The sequence below is a fragment of the Danio rerio genome, chromosome 7 (genome assembly GCF_049306965.1).
Source record: "Danio rerio strain Tuebingen ecotype United States chromosome 7, GRCz12tu, whole genome shotgun sequence".
Taxonomy (NCBI): Eukaryota; Metazoa; Chordata; class Actinopteri; order Cypriniformes; family Danionidae; genus Danio; species Danio rerio.
In genome coordinates, this window is record NC_133182.1 from 26698118 (window position 1) to 26722271 (window position 24154).

At 34.3% G+C, this 24154-nt stretch overlaps 1 protein-coding gene across 1 annotated transcript in view; it reads left to right on the forward strand.

Moving 5' to 3' along the window:
• tp53i11a (tumor protein p53 inducible protein 11a) overlaps positions 1-24154 on the forward strand; it is a 51594-nt gene that overhangs the window by 25469 nt on the left and 1971 nt on the right. Inside the window, 5 exon segments of the mRNA NM_001013352.2 lie at positions 2750-2916; positions 12208-12266; positions 12472-12520; positions 17298-17388; positions 22724-22825. Of these exon segments, the coding sequence (NP_001013370.1) occupies positions 2815-2916; positions 12208-12266; positions 12472-12520; positions 17298-17388; positions 22724-22825 (403 nt within the window). The 5' untranslated portion in view covers positions 2750-2814.

The window sequence follows — 24154 nt, forward strand, 5'->3', positions numbered from 1 at the left end:
TTGTAATTCATTATGAATAACCAAAACACACTTTCACTAGAGCCGTTTAAGTTAAAGTATAAATAAGCCAAAAGCCTATTTGCCTTTCATGATGTCAGTGGATTTTATAGGGATTATATCTCCTCAGTGACTGCTTTAATAGCATTTAGAAAAGCATTAATACACTTTTCAGATTTCAGCATTTCGCTTTATTTATCACTGACAGCTGTTGGTTTAATTCGTCAATAAAGGAAATTTGTGGTCCATTTTGGCAGGCGGCTCTAGTTTTTCCTCTCTCTTTTTTATTATCTGCCTGAGTTGTCTAATGGGAGTGAGTTGACTAATGGATTAGAGAGTACAACATAAGTTTTTTCAACAACACCAGTCAGTCTTTTAGCATTAAGCGGCGTCTTGTGTCTCACAATAAGTTAAGCAGCCTCAGTTTGAGCTTTCTGTTCTCATTAGATCTAGGGCTGAAGAGCTGAGATCAACATGAGGCAGCTGCTGTCATGAATCAGGCTCTATTCATTAACACCAAGCTAATCAATTAGATTAAACAGGCTTTGGGGTTGTTCAATAAGGAGTCAGTACAAGATATCAGAGGAACACGTCCTGTTCCCTTCGGTTCTGCATAAAACTGCTGTCTTTCATCCTTATTGATAAAATGTTCTGTGCAATGAGACATGTCAGCAGGTACAGTCTAATTTATCGACACTGAAGCTTTACGTGCATGTATAGCAAGGTCATTGCTGGCTGTTTTTGTAATTGGGACCTAAAATTTTTAGTTATTACAAGTTGTGCAGCACCTGAATATACGGATACTGGAAGCCTGTGCTGGCATTTCTCCTGCGGTGTTGCTATCAGTGTGTGAAGAGTAGGAGAAGAGGGTTGCATGGACAATCCAACATAATGGGCAGCAAATTGAACACATTTTTATAAGGGGTCAGAAACGTGTAAATAACTCATGAATGAATAAAGTTACGTTAAAACCGTTAAAGCACAGCATTGTTTTTCATGTGAAATTCCCAATAAGTTTGTGTCAAATGACCCTCTTCCTTTTAAAACAAAGAAAAGTTGGATCCAAGGTGGACTACTTCATAATGGCCACCATGGTCACCACCCATCTTAAAAAGTTTGTCCCCTCACATATACTAATGTGCCACAAACAGGACGTAAATATCACCAACCATTCCCATTTTGTTAAGGTGTATCCATATAAATGGCCCACCCTGTATATTAATAGCTATATATTGATAATAAACATTTAAACGTGTCGATCTTGCTGGGTTTTCTTTTAAACACAACACATTTTGTCTTAAATGAGCATAAAAAGTTAAGAAAGCTGTCAAAAGTCGAATGCTTTCATTATAGATCTGTGCAGTTTTAAAGGGACACCTCCCAATGTTGACAGGTATGCGCAATGAAAACAATTGAGTTGGTACAACTAATTTTTTTTCTAATAGTCTTTTTATTTAATGAATTATTTTTATTCAATTTAAACATTTAATCTGATAATATATTATTGGCCAAAAGGTTTTCTAATTATGTGTTTTCTATGATACAAATCTTGCTTTGAATGTTATGTGGAATTCACCATTTACTTAACATCCCATTTGAAATTTGTCCACATAATGTAAAAGAAAATGCGACCCATTGGACCAGATGACCTTCTTCCACTGCTTCGAAGTCCAGTTCCATCATTAGTATCTCCCTTGGGCACTTTCACCAATTGATAGGGGTCATCACTAGCCTTTGAATGGACAGCATGTCTTATGTCGATACACAGTGCATTTCACTTTGCTTACTATTTTCTTATTGGTCTGAAATGGCATTAGCTTTAATTGGCCAATACAGATATGGCAGCTGATATATTGTGCATCACTACATTCTATGCATATTGTTTGACCATTATGTAATTTTGCTCTGTTGTAATTTATTCCATGTCTGCTTAAATTTCAAAACAACATAAGAAATTAATTGTTTTTGTATTTTTATGTTGATTTTATTTAAACATAGTAAAATGTGTTAAATGGAGATGATAATTTTATCCAGGATGCTTTGAATGGACTGGAATGACATTTATAATGTTTTTTACTTGAAAACAATTCTGTTATTTTACATTTTTGTACATTTTACAAAAAGTTGCATGACTGTTTTAACATTGATCAAATTTCAATGTTGAAATCTGACAGAATGACATGCTATGAAATATCAAGGTATATCAAAAATGTATTGTTGTAATTATATTAGTATATTGAGTTAATGAGGCTTTAATATCTTCATATCTTCCTTTAAAGTAGGTGATGTTAGACTAAAATTATTTTTGCTGCTCGTTCAAACTACCTAAAATTAACTGAAACAACACTATTCTTGAAGATTTTTAGGGACAACTTAAATGTTTTATGTTTAATCCACTTAAATTTGTTTAAACCATAACTTTAACCTATTTGTGTTGAGACAACATGAAGGAATAGTGTGGAACCAATATTTGCTACAGTGTATGTTATCATCTATAGACCAGCCCAAAGATGAACCCTAGTTTCTCAGAGCATAGAGTTGAAAATAAATTCTTATGACAGGAGTAGAGACAAGCGATACAATAATATTGCATATTTTTCCAGTATTGTGCAGTTCTGCTATGAAATCTGACAAGCCCTGTATATTCCCTGATGTGCATATTTATTTTTTCTCCATAAATGGAACACTAGACTTCGAGAGAGTGAAGTGTTGTCATTGTGTTATGGTTGTTGATGTGTTATTGTTTCTTCAGTCTCCTTGACAGCTCTAGAAGTGCCGCTTTACTCCTCTATCATGGCCTCCACACCTCCACCCCTCATGAAGAAGCACAGTCAGACAGACCTGGTGAGTCGCCTCAAGTCCCGCAAGGTCCTGGGTGTCGGAGGAGAGGACGATGATGGAGAGGTGCACAGGTCAAAGGTAAGATAACACGACTTATTTGAGATCTCTGGGAGATCTTTTTTTTACCCAGATTGAAGGCTTTTTGATGTTACCAAAGCTTTGCTTGCTTAAATAATGAATGAAATACACTTATTTAAATTTAATTATTTTTACATAATATATAAATAATATATACATCTAATGATAATAATAATGATAATAATAATGATAATAATAATAATAATAATGATAATAATAATAATAATGATAATAGTAGTAATATTAATAATTGGTATTATTAATATTTGTATTAAATGTTTTTGCTAAGTAATGAATTAATTACATCCTTTTAAATAACAACAACAATATCAGTAATTATTATAATAATAATTTGTATTAATGTTATTTAAATTAAGTAAATGTTTTTGCTAGATACTGAATTAATTACATCTATTTGAATTATTACAAAAAAGATAAATATATTTATATATTTATAATAATAATTAGGTAGTAATACTAATATTTGGTATTATTATTTGTAATGTATTTGTAAATTAATGATTTTGCTAAATAATGAATAATTACATCTGTTTAAATGTAATTATTATTACATAATGGATAAAGAATATATTGTATAATAATAATAATAATAAAAAAAAAAAAATAATAATATTGATGATAATAATTAGTATTAATTTTATTTATCTTAATTACATGTTTTGCTATTATTAAAATGTTACGTCTTTGTTTTTCTAAAAACAATTTAGGTTAATATACAAAAAGCAACCCATGTTAACACCTTAACAATCATAACATTGCCTTTTTCAGAAAATCAATTAAATAGAATATTTATGACCATGTAAATGTATTGAATAAGAGATTACTGGCAGGTCTGGCCATTTCTAGCTCTGTGCTATTGAAACTCACAAGGCTTTAAGGGGAGTCCACATGAAACACGGGTGGCACTCAGCCGCCCTCCGTGGCCCTGTCATGTGCATCAAGCCCCGGGTAGGGTTGCAGAGGAAGATCAAAGTAAACATCCATTAAGGGGCAGTCGGCCATCAGCCTATGTTTCATCATAATGGCTGGAGATGTTATGCATGAATCCAGCTCCACACCAGCTTTTACAAGGTGTGCTGTATTAGTCAATCAAAAAAGCTAAGTAGATCTAGGTCTTCATTTATTCATTCATTCATTTATTCAATCATTCATTCATTTTCTTTTCGGCTTACTCCCTTTAATAATCTGGGGTCGCCACAGCGGAATGAACCGCTAACTTATCCAGCATATGTTTTACGCAGCGGATGCCCTTCCAGCTCCAACCCATCAGTGGGAACACCCATACACTCTCATTCACACACATACACTACGGCCGATTTAGCCTACCCAGTTCACCTATAGCGCTTGTCTTTGGACTTGTGGGGGAAACTGGACCATCCGTAGGAAGCCCACGCAAACGCAGGGAGAACATGCAAACTCCACACAGAAATGCCAACTGACCCAGCCGAGGCTCGAACCAGCAACCATCTTGCTGTAAGGTGACAGCACTACCTACTCCGGTACCACATTGCCAGATCTGGGTCTTTCCCTGTGTAAATTTAATTTGGGTTTAATCATTAAAAAAGTTTATTTATTATTATTATTATTATTTTTGTTGTTGTTTATTATTATTATTATTATTTTTTTTATGAAATCTGTAATAATAATTTCAAGTATTATTTAAAATAATAATATTGATGATAATAATATTGATTATAATGATGATGATGATAGTAATATTATTATTATTATTATTATTATTAGTAACACTAATAATAATAATTGTGCTTAATATATGTATTCTAATATTTTTAAAACTGATAAAATGGTTGTTATAAATTTTTGAGGTTAATTAAATTTGATTTGATTTATATAATTTTAAATAATACTAAAATTGTACTTGATGTATAAAATAATGGCTAATATTATTGTTATTAATATTTTGTTATAATAATAATAATAATGAAAGGTATGAAGGGTATTATTAATGATAATAATAAAAAAATAATAATTCTTAATACTTTTAAAAAACATTTTGCACGCATAAAATTGATATTATTAGTTTAATAGTCTAGTGGTTAAGTCGCCAATATATAGCAACCCGGCTCACAGCAACGTGAGTTGGATTCCCAGCTCGAGATCCCAATCCTTCCCTTCTCTCTCTCTGCTCCCCATATATTTCTTACTCCATCTCTACTGTCCTATCAAATAAAGGCGAACCCCATAAAATATAATTCTAAAATGTTTTTATACATATTTATTTTAACTAATTTTACCAACTAATTTTGTACATAATATAATTTATACAAATATTATTACTTTAAGGATTGCACACATTATATTTACTGAAGTTATATCGATCACCTTCATAATCTTCTTCACACAAATCAATCATCACCTTGGCTTCTGCGGTCGTGTGGTTGGATGTAATGCAGCTTCTGCCATTTACAGAGCTCTCTCTGTTCCCAGCAGTGGTGGAGAGGTGTAAAATCCCCCAGAAACAGCCTGAGCAATGTGTTGATTGACTGCTGCTCTCAGGACATGCTCTTGTGTCTCATTCTGACATGCTTTCTGAACATAATTATATATTTGTGATCTCTTTTTCTCCTGTGAGTAATCCATGACCCATTGGATCTTTATTGAAAAATATTATTATATTTTGTATTTATAAAAATTATAATAAAATAACAAGTTAAATAATAAAATGCATGCATGTGTGTTGGATCGATTGGATAGTTTTACATAAACAATGGAGAATTAAGACCTGTTTAAAAGAATTTAAGACCTACAAGGGTATATTTTAGTGAATTTAAGATTTATTTTTTTAAGGCCTAAAATTTAGTTTTTAAAATTTAAGATTTTTTATGACCCCTGTAATTGAAATGACATTAAAACACACCAAATTAAATTAAGATGATTAAATGAAGAAAGTAAATATATTTTTAAATACAGTCCTATAATAAGTAGAAATCAAATCAAATATTGTCAGAATAATATTTTAGACGCACTTATAATGATTTTTTAAGAGTAAAGCCTCACAGTTAGCTATTCTGTATTATAATATGAATAAATATGTAATAGTGATGTTAACAGCAACCTGCTTATAAAACCAGCCAGCCGAACAAACAAAATAACGGTTGCCTTCGCTTATGGACTGACGCTTACAGAAATGTATTTGGTTATGCATCGAAGGAACAGATGGAAGACAATGCAAGTTAAACTCATGGAATTGACACACATCCCAATACCAAACACATGCAGAAGCACACTTTATTTTTTCATAAAAGGGGCCTACAGCAACTAAATGCATACAAATCTCAAATAAATGTGGAACAATGACACACATTTCACATGGCAGTGACTTTTTAATAAATACTTTCTTGATTCTCTTCTAAAATGACCTTTAGCCATGATTTGAGCACCTCATCTTTCCATCAGAAGTTTTCATCAGCATTAAATGGCCCACGCTTTTAGTGCGCATGGTAGAGCATGATGGACGGATCTCTCTCTTAGTGATGAGGAAGAAAGAGAGAGCCTGTATGTTTAATGGGCATAAATGTGTGCAGTTTTTTTTTCATTCCTGTAAGCCACATATGTGTTGAGATGAAATGGAAAGGAGTGAAGTAGTTTAATGGTGCTAATTATTCTGAAAGCACATCAAAGTGGTCAAAGTCCTTTTCTGTGATTAAAAAAACATGTAAATGTACATTGCTAGTGTGTAGTTTCCTTTTTCAGATTTGATATATGGTTAGCCTTGACTTCAGTTATTATTATTTGGTCTGGTAGGCTTTTTTTAATAGTAGGCTTTCTTTATCGAGCATCTGCTACTAACTGAACAGATACACAGAGTTTACTGTAGACAAGAACAAAAGTTTGTTTGGAAATTTGGCAGATGGCAGCCGTTGTCTGGGGAGGATTGTTCAGTTTTTAGGCCGGGCTTAGCGAAAGGTCTGTTAACCTTCTTATCTTCACCACCTGTTGCCTTTTGTCTTCAAAAATGTAGATTAAATGTAGATTACCTTCAATGACTTTGAATAGTTAGATTAAAAAAGTAGATTTTTTAATTAATACTTTGATTCAGTAAGTATGCATTAAACTGATAAATTATGATTATGAAAAGATTTCTGTTTTGAACTGTTGCTGTCTTGTGCATCAAAGCATCAGAGAAAATGTACTATTTCCAAATATAATGAGCAGCTCAGTTACTTTTAACTTTGATCATAGTAAGACATGGTTGAGTTTGATTTAAGAAATTGCATATTAAATTGATTTCTATTTAGATTGTGTGATAGTGAGGACTAGAGTAATGACTCCCTAAAATAAGTACAAGTAAAAAAAAACGTTTACAAAATATATTTATTTATTCAAAGTTTTCAGTGTGACGTGATCCATCAGAAATAATTTTATATGGTGATTTGCAGCTCTTATCATAAATAATCATTAATGATTCTTACAACTATTGGACAAAACCTTTTTTTTCCTGCTTTGTATTGTGGAAACTGCAATACATTTTCTTTTAAGGATTCTTTGGCTTTTTTTTTCTAAATAATGATGTTTATTTGCTATATTTCTGTGACATTTTTTTACTTTCACTCTTGAACAATTTAAGGTTTTCTCTATGAAGATTCAAAAATATGAAGCAGCTAGCAGATACTACTTCTACAGTAACAACTGCTACAACTAGTACTTCTATTATTTATATTATTATTATACTTTTTAAAATAATAAATAGTAATTCATTTGAAATTACTTCTAATGTATCATGTGACAGGAAAAACTGAAATAATCATGCTGAAAATTCAGATTTGAATCACAAGATAACAGTTGTTTTATATTGCAATAACATTGCACAATTGTACAATTGTTGCTGTATTTTTAAGTAAATAAAAGCAGCCTATATATGCTTGTATACTGTATGTAGGGGTTTAACAATGAAACTGAAATGCCTGGTTTTATACCACAATAATTCATTAGTATGGTGTGGGGTCTCCTTTTGCACCCAACACAGCATCAGCTATTCTTGGGAATGACAGATACAAGTCCTGTACAGTGGCCAGATGGATTTTTGAGCCATTATTCTTGCAGAAAAATGGTCTGGTCACTATGTGATGCTGTTGGAGGAAAACGTTTCCTGACTCGCTCCTCCAAAACACCCCAAAGGGGCTCAATAATATTTATATCTGGTGTGCAGGCCATGGAAGATGATCAACTTTACTTTCATGTTCATCAAATGACTCTGTCACCAGTCTTGTTGTGTGTATTGGTGCATTGTTATCCTGATACACTGCACCGCCTTCAGGATACAATGTTTGAACCATTGTCTGCACATGGTTCTCCAGAATGGTTAGGTAGTCCTTGGCTCATCTAGCACAAATATTGAGCCTAGGGAATGCCATGATATTGCCGCCCCAACATTACATATCCACCTTCATGCTTCACTCTGGTCATGCAACAGTCTGGGTGATACACTTCTTTGGGGCTTCTCCACACCGTAACCAGATGTCAGAAAGACAATGAAGGTGGCCTCATGAGAGAACAATACATGTTTCAGATTGTCCACAGCCAAGAGTTTTGCTGCTGGCACCATCAAGAATGATGTTTGACATTGACACGAGTGATTAATTGTTTGGCTATAACAGCCCGGCCATGTATCTTTGACCCTGTGGAGCTCCTGATGAGTAGTTTTGGTGGAAAAAGGAGAGTTGAATTTAATTCTGAAGTGAACTGGGCTGCTGTGGTTTTATGTTTTTTTTTTGGATACAATCTGGGTTAGCACTCAGACATCCATTTCGCACAGCCTCCTCTTGCATCTACAGTTACTCCTGTTGGATGTGGTTTGTCCTTCTTGGTGGTATGATGCTGACATTACCCTTGATACTATGGCTCCTGATACTGTACATCACAATGACTTGATGTCTTGAACAAAGATGTGCCGGCGAAATGCACACCAACAGTTTGTCCTCTTTTGAACTCTGAAATGTGACCCATAAAGTTGTGTGCATTGCAATTTTTTTTAAGTAAAACTGTGCTATTGCTCTGCTAATTAAACCTTCACACTTTGCTCTTACTGCTGGAATGTCGGTCAATAAAGATTGGCCACCAGGCTGGTCAAATTTAGCCATGAATCATCCAACACTAAATTGGCCAGTATTTCAATTCCATTGTCCAACCACTGTATATGTGTATATAAATGTCCTTTATATAATGTAGCATTCATAATGTGGCCTACTTATTTAGATCAGATTCACATGCTTATTAGTTTGGTATTTCAGCATTGTGCTATAAAATACTGACCGGGGCTGTTTGAGCTTTATATAGACCTCTTCTAAACAGAGTTTTCTCTTGCAACAGTCCATGTCACTTATGAAATGACGGGAGCTCAGCTGCCCAAAGAAAGCATTATATTGTACCACCTTCCACATTCTTATCAGTCTGGGTCTGGTTCTGTCTGAAGCGCCTGTGCTCCCCTGTGGCCCACACAAACACAAAGCCCTCATTGTGAAACCACCCAGCCTGCTGTCAAAATAGACCTATTAAATCAAAACAAACCTCAAACTTTCCTATCATTCCCTCCAGATGCTACAACACGGTTTTCAATTTCACAAAATAGGACTGCATGGACCATTCGATCTTGGCAGGCGTGTGCTGTCAGCAAATCTGATAATCCCTCTGTGTGAGCTGTTTTCCTAAATTGAACAAACCTTTAGTGCACCACCTTGCTCCGTTTATAAAAGGTTGCTGTAAAGTTGGCTTAATAATTCAGTTTTTACCAACAGGCCAGTACTGATAAAGTCTTTTTGTGAGTAGTTCAGTGTATTCAGCAAGATCGATTTAAATCGAAACACAGGGATGATGGAAATTCTCCATTATCTTAGCAAACTAAGAAATATAGTAGAATTATTAGAGAAACAAACCCATGGATCAATTTACTGTTACTGTAAACTTTATTGTCCTCTTTTGGGGCGATTTGTTCTGCAGAGTGATAGATTTACACGTATCGCACCACACACTTAAGACACAAAACATAAAACAACATTTATTGTACTAAAAACAGTGGCAATCTCTTACCATTAAAATTCAGCAAGCCCAATCGCACAAAGAACAAATTACAATTTAAATCTGTGGGTGCTTTAAAGGGACCCTATACCGAGATCCTGAGGGAAGGATTTGAAATAAATCAAAAAGAGGATGGGATATATATGCGCTTTTTTAACACCTGGATTTCATACAAATAGAATAATCCTGGCACTTTTACCCCTTATATTTTACTGCAGACATTTAACACTAGAGGTCTTCTGTTTTAATTTTAAAAAAGTAATCCAACAAATATACCTGTCAACCCTACTGTTTTTTTCCAGGATTCTCCCATATTTTCCAATTCTATCCCGCTATCATCCCAAAAAGGTATTTTCCCATAATTCTTCAAAAAAATTTTTTTCAATCTTTCTGCGAAGGGTCGCAATAAACATTAAAGGGCTGATCCTCCCTATATACAACCTATACCTCCGAACCACCAGGGGACGCTCCTTGCTCTTAAATGTGAATCTGTTCTTTGCTTTCATTTTATTTAGGCATGAAAACACTTTGAAATAGTTATAAATAGGGCCGGATTTCCTTCCTTTGCATTACAGACATTGTTGCTCCTTCCATTCTGTACACGCTATTTGAAGCGGAGTGAAAGTGGACACTGGGTTTTGGGTGCATGTTTGGTTTGAACAGACATACATAATAATAATAATAATATTAATAACATATGAACATATGTTATTGTTAGTTCATAACTAGTGAAAAAAATGTATTGTCTGAGTAATAAAATTATTGTCTTAAATTTGGCATCACAGATAATGGGTGGTTTGTAGGGCTTGTCATCTGTGAAAGAGAATGCTCTGATTGGCTGCTCAATTACAAATAAGATAATAAGCAACAATGCACTTTTACCAATCTGTCACAGCACTAACCAATCAATAACTAAAACGAAACTAAGCAAGCAATGCAATTCAATAGGGAACACTAAGACGTCGGATGCCATTTTGTTACATTTCTTTAACTTTATGGATTATCAGACATATTTGGATGAGTGTATGCCTCCTGTGAGCGAGAAGTTCAGTGACGTAAACACTGATTAAAAAAAAATAATAATAAATTATTTGGCGTGTATGTGTCCAGCAATAGTTCTTGTTTACTATATAGATACTGCCACCTGCAAGTGTGGAAAGATGCATCTTCTCACGCAGGGACAATTTACACATTCTCATTTCAAACATCTGCCATCTGTTTGATCTGTTTTTCACATACAGTTCTTTTTTGGTCCAGATGGGACCAGGCCCAGCCGACAAGAGGCAACAACACAGTCTGTTTTCATTACAGCTAGTACTTTGACATCAGCTTGGTGTGTCCTGGCCTTAAGATGTTGTGCTTTGTTACTTATTTTATCCCAAACACAATAGATGAGTGTTTCTGAATCTGGACTAAGCTGGGAATCTCAAATTATTACACTTTTTTACCTTTAAAGGTAAAATTCAAAGCTTTGAATTGCTAAGGTGAAAATATGGGCCAGTATTATATATAGGCAATATATTTATCGTAATATTGAATCCAAAGAATTTAAAATAAAGTAATTGCAGTGTTTGTAAGGCACAATTATGTTTATAATAAATAAATGATATAATGATTTCTCCAGACTGTAGCTGAAAACACTTTACATGTTCGAGACAAATGGAAAATGGAAGGAAATTTGAATATGTCATATAAGGATTTGGGGAAGATTTGCAAAACACTGTAAATCTACTAGCTCAGCGATGTGGAGAGAATTCTGTTTGTAAGAATGATATTAGGTTATTTTTAACACACCATCACAGAAAGGACACCAATGGAAGCTGGAGATTGTGTGGGTAAAAAGTAGCCCCTATCATATTTTTTTGAGTGTCAGAAACTAACCCTATATTGGCAAGAGATTATAATGAATTTAGAAGCTGTTTTAAAGTAGACATTGTTTTTACTTATGAATCTCTATATATTTAGGGAATATATTAACTTGGATAGGTTAAACGGTAAGCATAAGAATATGTTGTTTCAAATATTAAACAGTATTTTTGCCCATTCCTTTCTTCCAATTAGTAAATAATAATAATAATAATAATAATAATAATAATAAATTCTTTAAATGGGTTTAACTTGATTTGTTTAGACTGAAACAATATTCAAAGATTTTTTGCTTTCCTTTTTTCCTTTATATGCATTTGTTTCTTTAAAGGAAAACAAAAATATATAAGCAATTCTGTCCTTTTGCAGATCAGCCAGATGTTGGGCAATGAGATAAAGTTTGCTGTTCGTGAGCCCATTGGCCTTCGGTAAGACTTTTTCGTCAAATCACACCAGTGAATTCAAGCCTGCGTCTGTCTTTTGCGTGTGACATCAGACACTCGACTAATTTAATTGCTCCAATGTTCCTTGCTGTTTTATTTTTGCCAAACCTTGACTCTTTTGGTCGTGGCTCATTTGTGTCTTATTAGAGGCCTGTTAGTTTGATCTGTGGTGTCTTTCATTCTCTCGCAGGCTTTGGCTTCTCGTCTCTGCTGTGCTGTTCACATCAACATCCTTAATGGTAAGCAGTTTACTTCCAATGCCTGGTGCTCTGGCTTTCATCTAACAGTTCATGATCCAAAATAAACCAAGGCTCGTTTGCGTTCAGTTAAATTATTTTAATGCTTTTCAAAAGCTTGGACAAGTAAGATTTGTAAAGAAATGAATACTTGTTTTTAGTAAGGGTGTATTCTTTCTTTGAAAGAGTTACAGTAGTGTCTATTTGAATATTACAAACAATGTATCGTTGAAGATGGAATTATTAGCCCTCCTGTAGGGCTGTGCAATTAATCCATAAGTAAAGTTTCAAATTTTCATTTTTGGCTTCTAAATATTATGAAAAACATTTAATTAAGATAAAACAATTATTGCATCATATACTGCCCCCTTTCCAATTGTACAGATTTGTTGCTCTGCAAAGCTCATTTTCATGTGAACCTTACTAAAAGCATTGTAATGTAAATTTTGCAGCATGGGATACGCATCATTCATTAATGTACATCCCAATCATTCATATTTTTAAAAGCGTGAAAGAGATTGCATGCTGTTGTGTGTGCGCGGTTAGCCTCAGAGACGAGCAGAGCACACACATCTAAAATCATCTTAATGTGAGCGCTTTAATGGTCAAATACATGCAAATTTGTGTTAAAATGCAGTGTTTAGTAATTATTCATATTAACTCTCATTTATGTAATAAACGAGTTGAGAATCAAAAGACATGTGAAAGTGAAACCATAAATCAAAGCGGCACTGCTCTTAAAGTGACAGCGCGCAATATTCCTGTTGCTGACTGTTATCTTTATTAATCAAACAACAAAAGGAGCAAATCACTTACTGCTCTTGACTGCAGGACTGTAGCAATAGTTGAAGTTTTTTTCTTACAGTGAAGATGCTTATAACACAGTTTGTTTCATATTTTATTCTATTGTATTTATTTCCCTTTTCTTATTTACAGGGAGGAAAATAACTACAGTTGTGTCAGAATTATTAGACCACCTGAATTATTAGCAACCCTTTCCCCCCAAAACGGAATTTTTTTTTCCCAACCTGTATCTAAACTTAAAGTGCAATTTAAAGGTTTAATTAATTAGACAAGTCATTGTATAACCATTGTTTCTTCTGCAGCCCTTAAAAAAATATATTGTTTACGGGGGCTAATAATATTGATCTTAAAATAGATTTCAAAATATTTAAACCTGCTTTTATTCTAGCCCAAATAAAACAAAGACTTTCTCAGGAAGAAAAAAAATATAGGAAATACTGCAAAAAAAATTATTGCTTTGTTAAACATAATTTGGGAAATATTTATAAAAAAAATTCACAGGAGTGCAAAAAAGTTTGACTTTTAACTGTATATCGTTTTGAATAATCATGACAGCAATTATGACCAAAATAATTGTGATTAGGGCTGTAACGATACACCAAACCCACGATTCGATTCGTATCACGATTTTTGACCCACGATTCGATTCGTATCACGATTTTTTTTTTCGTGTGGGGTTGGGAAAAAAAGATTTTTAAAACTATTTTTTATTAAATAGAATTATATCATTTTTGTTTTCTTTGTAACAAAATACTTTTGAAAAACCAAACCGAACTAAACTCCATTGTGTAGATGGTTCAAGCATGTTAAAAATTCTTTTTCAACCAAGTTCTCTTACATAGAAAAAGTAAATTAAATGGCTACTAGGGATGCTCATTTCGGTTAATTTTGCTAACAGACAACCGCCGCTCATTAATCGGTTATTATAATAATGGTTAACTGGTCAGATTACTATTCATTTTATATTAAACAAATTGACGTGTCTATTTTGTGTCTGACACATTAAATATTGCATTTTAAAATAGGCTACTGATTTATTTTTAAATGCTAGCATATTAATAACAGAACAGAACAACAGAGCATCTTCACGCACCTGCAGTGTTTAGCACAGAAGAGCAGAATAATTTAAATAAAATGAATAAAATAAATAGGACTGCCCTAAATTATTTTCATTTAAATAATTAATTTATATTACAAAACAAAAATACTGACTGATTCTTTTTAACAACTGGCATAGGCTGTTTTTTTCCAATCATGTTTTTTCTTCCGTCAAATAAAAATCGCAGACTTCCTCAAATTGCCTGCTCCACGGAAACAATACGCATTTATTTAATGCCCCGCTGTTATTATTATTATAACAAAACCTTTTACATTTTAATAGAAATCATTATTTTAAAGAATAAGTCCTGATGGTTTCCTCTCTCTCCCTCGCGGTTCAAGTGCGCATGCTGCATGATGAAAAGACAACAACAACGCGCGCATATGTAGACTTTGTAAACAGTTTTGTTGTTTAAATATGCTATTGCATTAATGTGCATACATGCTTTATAAGCCGAAAACAAGGCGCATCTCACTGCCTTTATGTTGACAAGGAAAAAAGAAGAGAAGAAGCGCGGTCCTCTTATGAAACGACTGAATCAGCTGGGTATCGATTGTGCATAAGTGTTGCTGTCTGTGTTGTTACAATTGTAATATTTAATGATATTGTTATATTCAAGATTTGTACAATCATAGAGCTCTGGATAACTTAAAACAGCGATTAGACCTTCAGAGTGGCATGCGTCCTAAAGTAAAGCGAAACGGCTATAAATTTCCAGCAAGATAGAGTGATTATAACCAGAGTCATATACCTTTATCTATAAATAAAGTATAACTATAGAAACTGTGTTCATCTTAACTGAAAGCTTCGTCCTGTTTCCTGGCCTCACGCATCGCGCTGTCAGTCAGCACGTAACGTTAACTCTCAAAGGTTCAAACAGAAAGCGCACAGCAAGGTTACAGAAAAGTTTCCTCTGCAGAGAAGTCGGGGCATCTGGTGAACGCCCATCCCTCTCTGCGCAGCCACATTAACAACAATGCTTTGACAGCACTGGCAATGTTTCTGCCGTTGTCTGTTGTCAAGAGGGGTTAAGTTGGTTTTGTTTTTGATATTCCTGACACATTCAGACATTCCCTTACTAAGAGCTCCGTGCGAGCTCTCCCGGTTAAACGCTAATTGCGAGGGCTTAAACGGAGCAGTGCTCGTAATGTCGAGCAGAAAAAAAGTGTTTCCTCACGTTCTTCTTCAACTAGCTCAACTTTTGCAGGCACGCGTGACGTTATTGGAAAGGTAGTCACGGGGTGTGTCGCGATTCTCCCTTATCACACCGCGACACAGGATCGTAGATCTGAGTGTCGCGATTTCAATTTTATATCGTGTATCATTACAGCCCTAATTGTGGTTATGATTTTTCTTGTAATCGAGCAGCCCTACCCTCCTGTAAAAAATGTAATTCTTTTTTAAATACTTCCCAAGCGATGTTTAAGTGAGCAAGGATTTTTTTCACATTATTTTAGATTTAATTTTTCTTGTGGGTAAATTCTTTTTTTTTTTTTTTTTTTTTGACTGGAATAAAGAAATATTTTTTTTAAAAAAGTGAAAACTTCTATGGTCCATATTAATAGCCCGGTACTTTTTATTTTTATTTTTTTGATTGGCTTTTGAACAAACCAGTTTTATTCAATGAATTGCTTTATTTGGCACAATCAGAGAACTACATATCTGCCACTAAATGAAATACACACACAGCTGGAAGCTCATAATGGACTGATTACTAGGACTATAAAGACACCACATTCACGCACACACACTCTTTGCTGAGTCTTTTTTCCCTGTCTTGCCTTGTCATGTTTTGACCTTTGCTTTGTTTTACTGTTTATGTTGTTTTGCCGCCTGCCCCTCCTGTACTCTGACTACACCTTTGGATTATCTGCATGCTCCTGTCCTTGTTTTGATCTTTTCCTGATTGATGATTCTCTTGATAAACTATATTTGGATCCTCACCTCTGTTGCAACTTGACTTATTACACAATTCATCTAGTTAAGCCTTAAGGCTCCTGCACACCGGGACGCTTTTCGTTTGCATTTATGCTCATCGTTTTACAAGTTGTTTTTCCGTATTTTAACCCAAGCAAAGTTCACTGGCGTCAAGCAGAAGAGGATGCAAAATCACTCCTTGACATTAGATGGAGCTACACATCTTTAAGCTTCTGACACCCGCTTATAACACAAGAAGAGGAGGAGAGGAAGTTCACATGCTTGTTCATATCAATGCTTGTTGTAAAGTTACAGGTGACTCGCAGCTAAACGTTCATATCGCCTCTGGGCATCTTCAATGTGCGCTCGCATTGACAGTTTTGTGCTTGAGCGCCTCCAAGTGCTGTTTACTGTAACTCCAGCAGCTCCGTGCACGTGAACAAAAGTGCTGATCTGATTGGTGGAGAAGTTTTTGACGCAGTGCGTCAAAACAAAAAACGAGCATGAGGTGTTTTTTTTTTTAAATGACACTTTTGCGCCTGCCGTTTTGCGCATTGGTGTGCACGATCCCATTGACGCCCTTTATTTAGTCAAAAGGTGTTAAACCTCGACAGAAAATGTGAGCAAAAAACGTCTCTGTGTGCACGGGCCTTTAGACTGTTGGGGAAACCGGAGCACCCCAAGAAAACCCACGCGAACGCAGGGAGAACATGCAAACTCCACACAAACGCCAACTGACCCAGCCGAGGTTCGAACCAGCGACCTTCCTGCTGTGAGGTGACGGCAGAACCTACTGCGCCTCTGTGTCACCCATTATTGTTATTATTAATATTATTATAATGATGATTGGCCTTTCATCTCTCTCTGTCATCTTAAATACATTTTTGCAGAAAAAAACGCATCTCCCTACTGGTCCAGTGATGTTACAGTCATTATGTAACCTCTTTGTTTGTGTTGCAGGCTCTGGCTTTCCCCAACCAGTTCTATGAGATCATATTTGAGCTCACCACCACCAGGGTCTCCATCAGACTCTACGGAGGAGCCCTTTTATGTATGTACAGCTCTAATGGGATCAATTTGATGAAAAAAACTGTAAAGGATGATGGCAACTACAAAGTAACCTGTTCTGACAGACTCATGTAGTGTATAAGATCATATAAATACAGAAAGCCTTTCCATATGTGTCTGGCCGTTTCACACAGAGGTCAAATATAAAAAGGGTTTTTCAGAAATCAAAACAAGAAGTAGTGAAATACGTTTTTTAAAAGAAAAAAAAAGGTCTGCATTTACTTTGATTTACAGAAGACGGACTAAAATGCTATTAAGCGTATATGTCAGCAGGTCTTGTTAGGCATGTTTAGAACAAGAATCATTTTTAACACATATTAGTATCTAATCTGTTTAACAATCACAGTACGGCTATAAAATAAAAATCAGTTTTTAGTGTATATACTTTGCCACTATCTTTCACAGCACTCGGTTTTGCCAAATTGGCAAGATGTTTTTAACCATAAATATAAATAATTTTAAATATAATAATAATTTCTTTTTCAAGTTTAAAGTACAGGAGAAAAATAAGTATGCCGTTTCATTTGTACATTAATATGGCTGTTTTCACCCACATTTGAATGTTTTTTTTATGCATAGATCTCGTATTTGACTCACATGCCAAACATTAATAACAAGGAGAGTATTACTTTATTTAAAAGTAAGAAACATCACATTTTGTTTACAGAAGTGGATAAAGTTGTTGGTACTCTTTTAAACAAAACAGATTCATTAAACAGATATATTTATTAAAAAATATATATTACTCGTTAAACATATTTAGAAATTGAAAGATAACAATTAAATTCAAGCAAAACTTTGCTAAATAAATTACAAACAGGGCTAGAGTGGGACTTCTTTTCAACCCTGGAGTTTAAAGCCTTAGACCGGCCCACTTCAGTTCACGACTGACTATATTAAAATAAAGTCATTTCTAATTCAGTACTTGAGTGAAGATTTATTTGAATGTAATGTTTAACAGTATCAGAATCAATTTTAATTATCCATAAATATCCAAACCTTGAAATGAAAAAATATCAAATAAATACAAATATATATATATATATATTAAGCTACATATATAAAATAAAGATTAAAGGAAATATATAGAATTTTAAAATGACACTGTCATGTCTTTTTCAAAGAAACAGCTGATTAAAAGCTGCTTACTGAAGGGTAGCTAAATATCCAACACTATTCTTTTAAACATCACAATGTCCTTTTCTGCAATATCTGAATCTATATTCTGTGCAAAATTGTTTTCAGATATCCAGTCCTGGAACACAAATAAAGAATTAAACAAGTATTGAATATCTGCCAGACATATTTAACCACAGTGTTTTTTTTTCTAATGATAGCTTCATGTTTTTCCCTTTTTTAGCTTTCTGATTAAGTCAGATTTATTAATTTAGTGAATTATCTGATTTCATTAATAGTCTCAGGGTGTTTTTATTAAGCAGATGTAATATTTGTTAATATTAATATTAATATTAGAATTTTTAAGTTCACTAAATGACAATCCTACTTGCCCATTCTAGTGTGTTGGGCTCATGGCTGGTGCTTGGTAATGTTACTGGGCTTCACTGTTAACAGCAAAATGGACAAGGGGCTGCTGTTGCTGAAGAGCTACAAAAAAAGTTTGGTACCTAAACGGTGGTTTGCAGACATCATTGTTTTGCACTGCTCCTATCTAGCTTAACGTTAACTTACCGGCCATTTCATCACCTTTGTGTGGTTGTATTTTCGCTGCCACTGGTTTTAACGAAAAACCTACTCAGCCTTTTAAGTTCTGGCCTTTTCAGCACCACCTTTGCGTTTTAAAAATTTTTTTTTTTTATAAATTTTTCATTTCTCGTGTATCTTTTTACAAATGATTTTGCTGACGAGCGAGGCTGTTGGAGCAGTTGAATGATAATTACATCATCATTAACCTGCAGGCTGCATTCTGCTCATGGGGCTGCGAGAAAATAAATAAAGAGTGAAGCTGTGATAAATTAATGAATAAAAATAGTGAGGCTATGGTAATATAAATAAATGAGTAAAAAAAATAAAAATTACATAAATAAAAAAAGTGTGACCGCCGAGAGTGCATGCAGCTAGGGACACCATCCCTCGTGGCCAAAAAACGGACTGGCCAACCGGGAATTCTCCCGGTCCTCCCGATCATCCAATCGGGGCCTGATTACTACCTTCAAAATTTCAACTAAATTTAACATTTTTTTTTTGTTTCTCTTGGTTTTTTCTCTCTTTTTTTGTTTATTTTTTTAATTGGGTGTACTAGTTTTTGGACCATTATTGTAGGTTATTTTGTTAGATAAGCTCCAGATTTGGCTTCAGTATTGACTAATCTAATGTATATGTACAAATATAATATTGTATAGCTTCCTTTTAAAATTATGAATTTAAAAGAATGATTTTTGAGGGGTGTACTGGTATATGCTGGGCCCTGTACATGGTAAGGCATAAATCATTTTGTTACATGCATTAAAATGCACATCTCTCCACATATGTAGCATATATAAGTGCACTCCTTTCTGCTTTTTCGCTCCATCTCAATTTATGCATAGCAAATGTATGATGTAAACACATTTGCGCAAGTCTGTCTCCCACTCACAGGAAATATTCATGGCTAGATGAGGCTTTCGCTGCCAGATTAGTGTATGATTTCAAGAGGTATGAATATTTAACGCCTTGGTCTTAAAAAATGGATGAGTCCATTCAGTTGCATTTATGCACATATAGGGCAAGGCTTTTAGAGGGTAGCCAGGGTTTCTGTATGAGGCCTACAGTATAATGAGCCCCTGCTGCTCTCAGGACGCTTCACAACAACAGCACATGCAAGGCCTCGAGCTTACAGTCAGCTGTAGGAGGTCCAGTATTATGAAAGATCGCAGACATGGCTTATGGTTGTGTGAGAGGCTTTTTTTATTGTGGGAATAAAATCCCTTTTATTCATGTGCCTTTATTTCATTATCAACAACAGACTTTAATTCTGTAGAACGTTGTATCGCACTCAAATTGTATAGATTTTAGTGCAAATCAGTGATGGATTTGGAGGATTTTGGTCACAAGTGGACCAGGGAGATGACGGTAGACCTGGTGTTTAAATTTTTTGTTTGTTCACTTTTGACCACCTTTTCTGATTATTAAGTGTCTATGAGTGGTATTATGTATACAAGGGTGCTCACAGGATCTTTAAAAACTTTTTAAATGTTTTATTTTAAAAGGAAAGGACTTAAAAAAAGTCTTAAATGCACTGAAATGTTGTCTTCTTGGTTTTAAGTAATTGTAAACAGGTTGTAATTGTCCTATGTCCATGTATACCCAATTGGGCAAACACCCATCAAATCAATCCATCTAAAAAAATATATAACTACAACTTTATTTACCAATATGGTTTAATTATCTTCCTTGCAATTTGTTTGATAAAGTTTTGCATTTATTGATCATATATGATGAGGACAATGACCTAGGCAGTGTTGTTCATACATTTTATAGGTTTTTTTTTTTTTGTTCTTAGAAAAAGTTATGTTGAAAGAAATGTGTATTTATATAATTAGGGTTTGCTTGTTTTGACACATTAGGGCCACTAGAAAAAAGCCTTGTGTAAGTCATAATAGTTTTAAAACGATTTTAAAAAGCTTTGATTTGACTTTTTAAAATTTGCAGAAACCCTGTTTTGTTAATTATTAAGTCTATTATTCAGAAATAAGCTTGTCCACTTTGCATATTTTTTTTTACAATTAAAATACTGAGCAAATTTAAAAGCAGTTTAATCAGTTAAATGTAGCTTATTAATTGAGTAATGTATAAACTGATATTTTCAATTTTATCATGTACATTATTGTCTATATTATACATTACAACTTGTTCAATAACATTTTAGTAGCATCATCAATTAGATAAGTGTCTTTGAAAATGAAATTGTGGATTCACGCAAGGATCAGACCATTTCAACACCTGGTAAATCATGACTGCAATTGCATCTTAGGATGTGGCTTTGCATAAAATGAATTAAAAGCACATTTAAATATTTCTACATCCACTTACCTGTGTTTCATAAGAAAGCACCAACCTTATGTTTTGCAGGAGAACTGCTTTTTCAAGAGAAATATAGTTTTCAAACACTAATTTAGTTTGGCTAAAGAACTTCTAAATATACACTAACCGGCCACTATATTAGGTGTTCAACTGCTTGTTAACGCAAATTTCTAATCAGTCAATCACATGGCAGCAACGCACCTTTGGGATGTGGTGGAACAGGGGGATTCGCATCATGGATGTGCAGCTGACAAATCTGGAGCAAATGCGTAATGCTATGATGTCAATATTGACTAAAATCTCTGAGAAATACTTTCAGCACCTGGTTAAATCTATGTAACGAAGGATTGAGGCAGTTCTGAAGGTAAAAAGGGGCACAACCCTGTACTAGTAAGGTGTACCTAATAAAGTGGCCGGTGACTATATCTAATTTTTAGACAAAGCTAACTATTGGGTTTTATACATTTTTCCCCACATTACCCTTGCCAATAAAATGGAAAGCTGTTAACTAAGAATTTTATTTGCTTTAATATTTCTTCAGTTTTAATGTTTCTGTAGGTTTATAATAGTTTTTGTATCTACTGTAAAGTAGATTTCTGAAAATAAATGAGGATGAAGCAATAAAATATTAATATAATACACTTTTTAGTCCATTTTAACACATTTAGGACTACCACTGGAAGTGCGCGCAAGTGGGCAAGCTTGAAATATTTCTGACTCCATTTACATTTGTATTTAGCACTGTCCACTTGTGATCGTATCAACAAAAACTCATCTTAATGCTATGTGTAAGCAAGGCAAGGGCTCAATTTTTCAATCTAGACCCCTGACCAAGCTCCAGTCGTCTTTATACAGTATGACACCTGCTTAAGCTCACAAACAATTCATACCCCTTCGGCGCTGCAAGGTGTGAGTGCTCTTCTGTCAGATCAATGGCCAGTTCGATGTTGGGAATTACTCAAGCAAGCCGGAAAAAAGAGTGCTGGCAGATGGCACTTGGCAGGGTTGAAGAAACCGCTACTATCAATGTTATCCGTATCCGCAGTGTGGGAGGAGATCAGAAAGACTCTCAACCCTTTTTTTTTCCCTTTCTCCCTGAACTGAATCAGAACCGTCAGCTCTCTGATCTCAGGCCAGATTTTGAGCTTTTTCAGCTTGAGTGCTCGTGTTTTTTTAATATATATTTGTTGTTGTTGAGGATATTCTGCTTTATATTTAATGGATGAGGCTTCTTTAATGTCTGTACCTGACTTGGAATGAACTCTGAATTGACTTGTCTTGTTTCCTCTTCCCAACAGGCATCTCATTAATCCTGTGGAATGGCTTGTACACGGCGGAAAAGGTCATCATTCAGTGGACGCTGCTAACAGAAGCATGTTACTTCGGGGTACAGTTTCTAGGTGAGAGAGGGGTTTTGTGCTGAAGGACATGAGACATTCTTTATTTCAGTCTTTATTTTGCCCTTAATTAAGGGATGTTTAAACTGGGGGGAATTGATTTGGGACATTTCAGTGTGATTTACTTTGCTAAACAGATCATTTTTCATAAAATTTTGTATTTTATTTGATAAATAAATAAATAAATAATTTATATTTTATTTTTTTTGTATGTTTGTATATTTGGGAAACCATTTTTTTTCTCTTTTAAATTTTGTTTGCATTTATTTAAATTGATCATTTGGCCATCCTCACCGTGTATAATGAAGAGCTGTACTGCCCTCTTATGGCAACCAGCAAAATTAAAAGTAACCCAAGTATATTAGAAGATGAATCCAATAAACAAAAAATAAACAAAATAATTTTCTTATTTTAAGACTGCTATTATGGTTGCTGCCATAGAAGTAATAAAGGCCAAAAAATGAATGTATTTTAGTGGTGTTTCTGGAATATGTGGTTCATTTATTTTTGCTTTCTATTTTTATATGGTTTATTAATTTTAATAAGTCTTTAGATTCATATATGATATTTTGGATTGGTTTAGGATTTTTTTATATTTTTTCACAATTAGTATTTCCATTATATTTTTAAGGGCATACAGTAGCATTACTGCCTTGCCGGTGCTATTGCATGGATTTCCATAAGAGGGCAGTATATCTTTTGTACTAACACAGTTTAAATACACTCACTGGCCACTTTACCTTACTAGTACAGGGTTGGACTTTCTTTTGCCTTGAGAACTGCTTTAATCCTTCATGGCATAGATTCAACAAGGTACTGGAAATAATTCTCAGAGATGTTGGTCCATATTGACATGATAGCATCAGTATTACTGCTCTAAAATACATTATATTTTAAACATCTGGGTAAAAAACAACACCTTTCCCCCCCTTTGAACACAATATATTTTATTTTGAGAAACATTTAAAATATTTTGAAGCAGTAAACATGTCAGACTAAATAATTCATTGACTTTTGCTGTCTTCATTAGTTTCAAAAACGCACATAAGACACGCACAAGGCATTTGTGCCCACAGAACTGCCGCTCACTGGATATTTTCACTTTTTCAGTCCATTCTCTGTAAACCCTAGAGATGGTTGTGCGTGAAAATCCAAGTAGATCAGCAGTTTTTGATATACTCACCAGCCTGTCTGACACCAACAACCATGTCACTTTCAAACTTACTTAAATTGCCTTCCTTACCCCATTCTGATGCTCTGTTTAAACTGCAGCAGATCATCGTGGCCATGTCTACATGCATAAATGCATTGAGTTGCTGTCATGAGATTGGC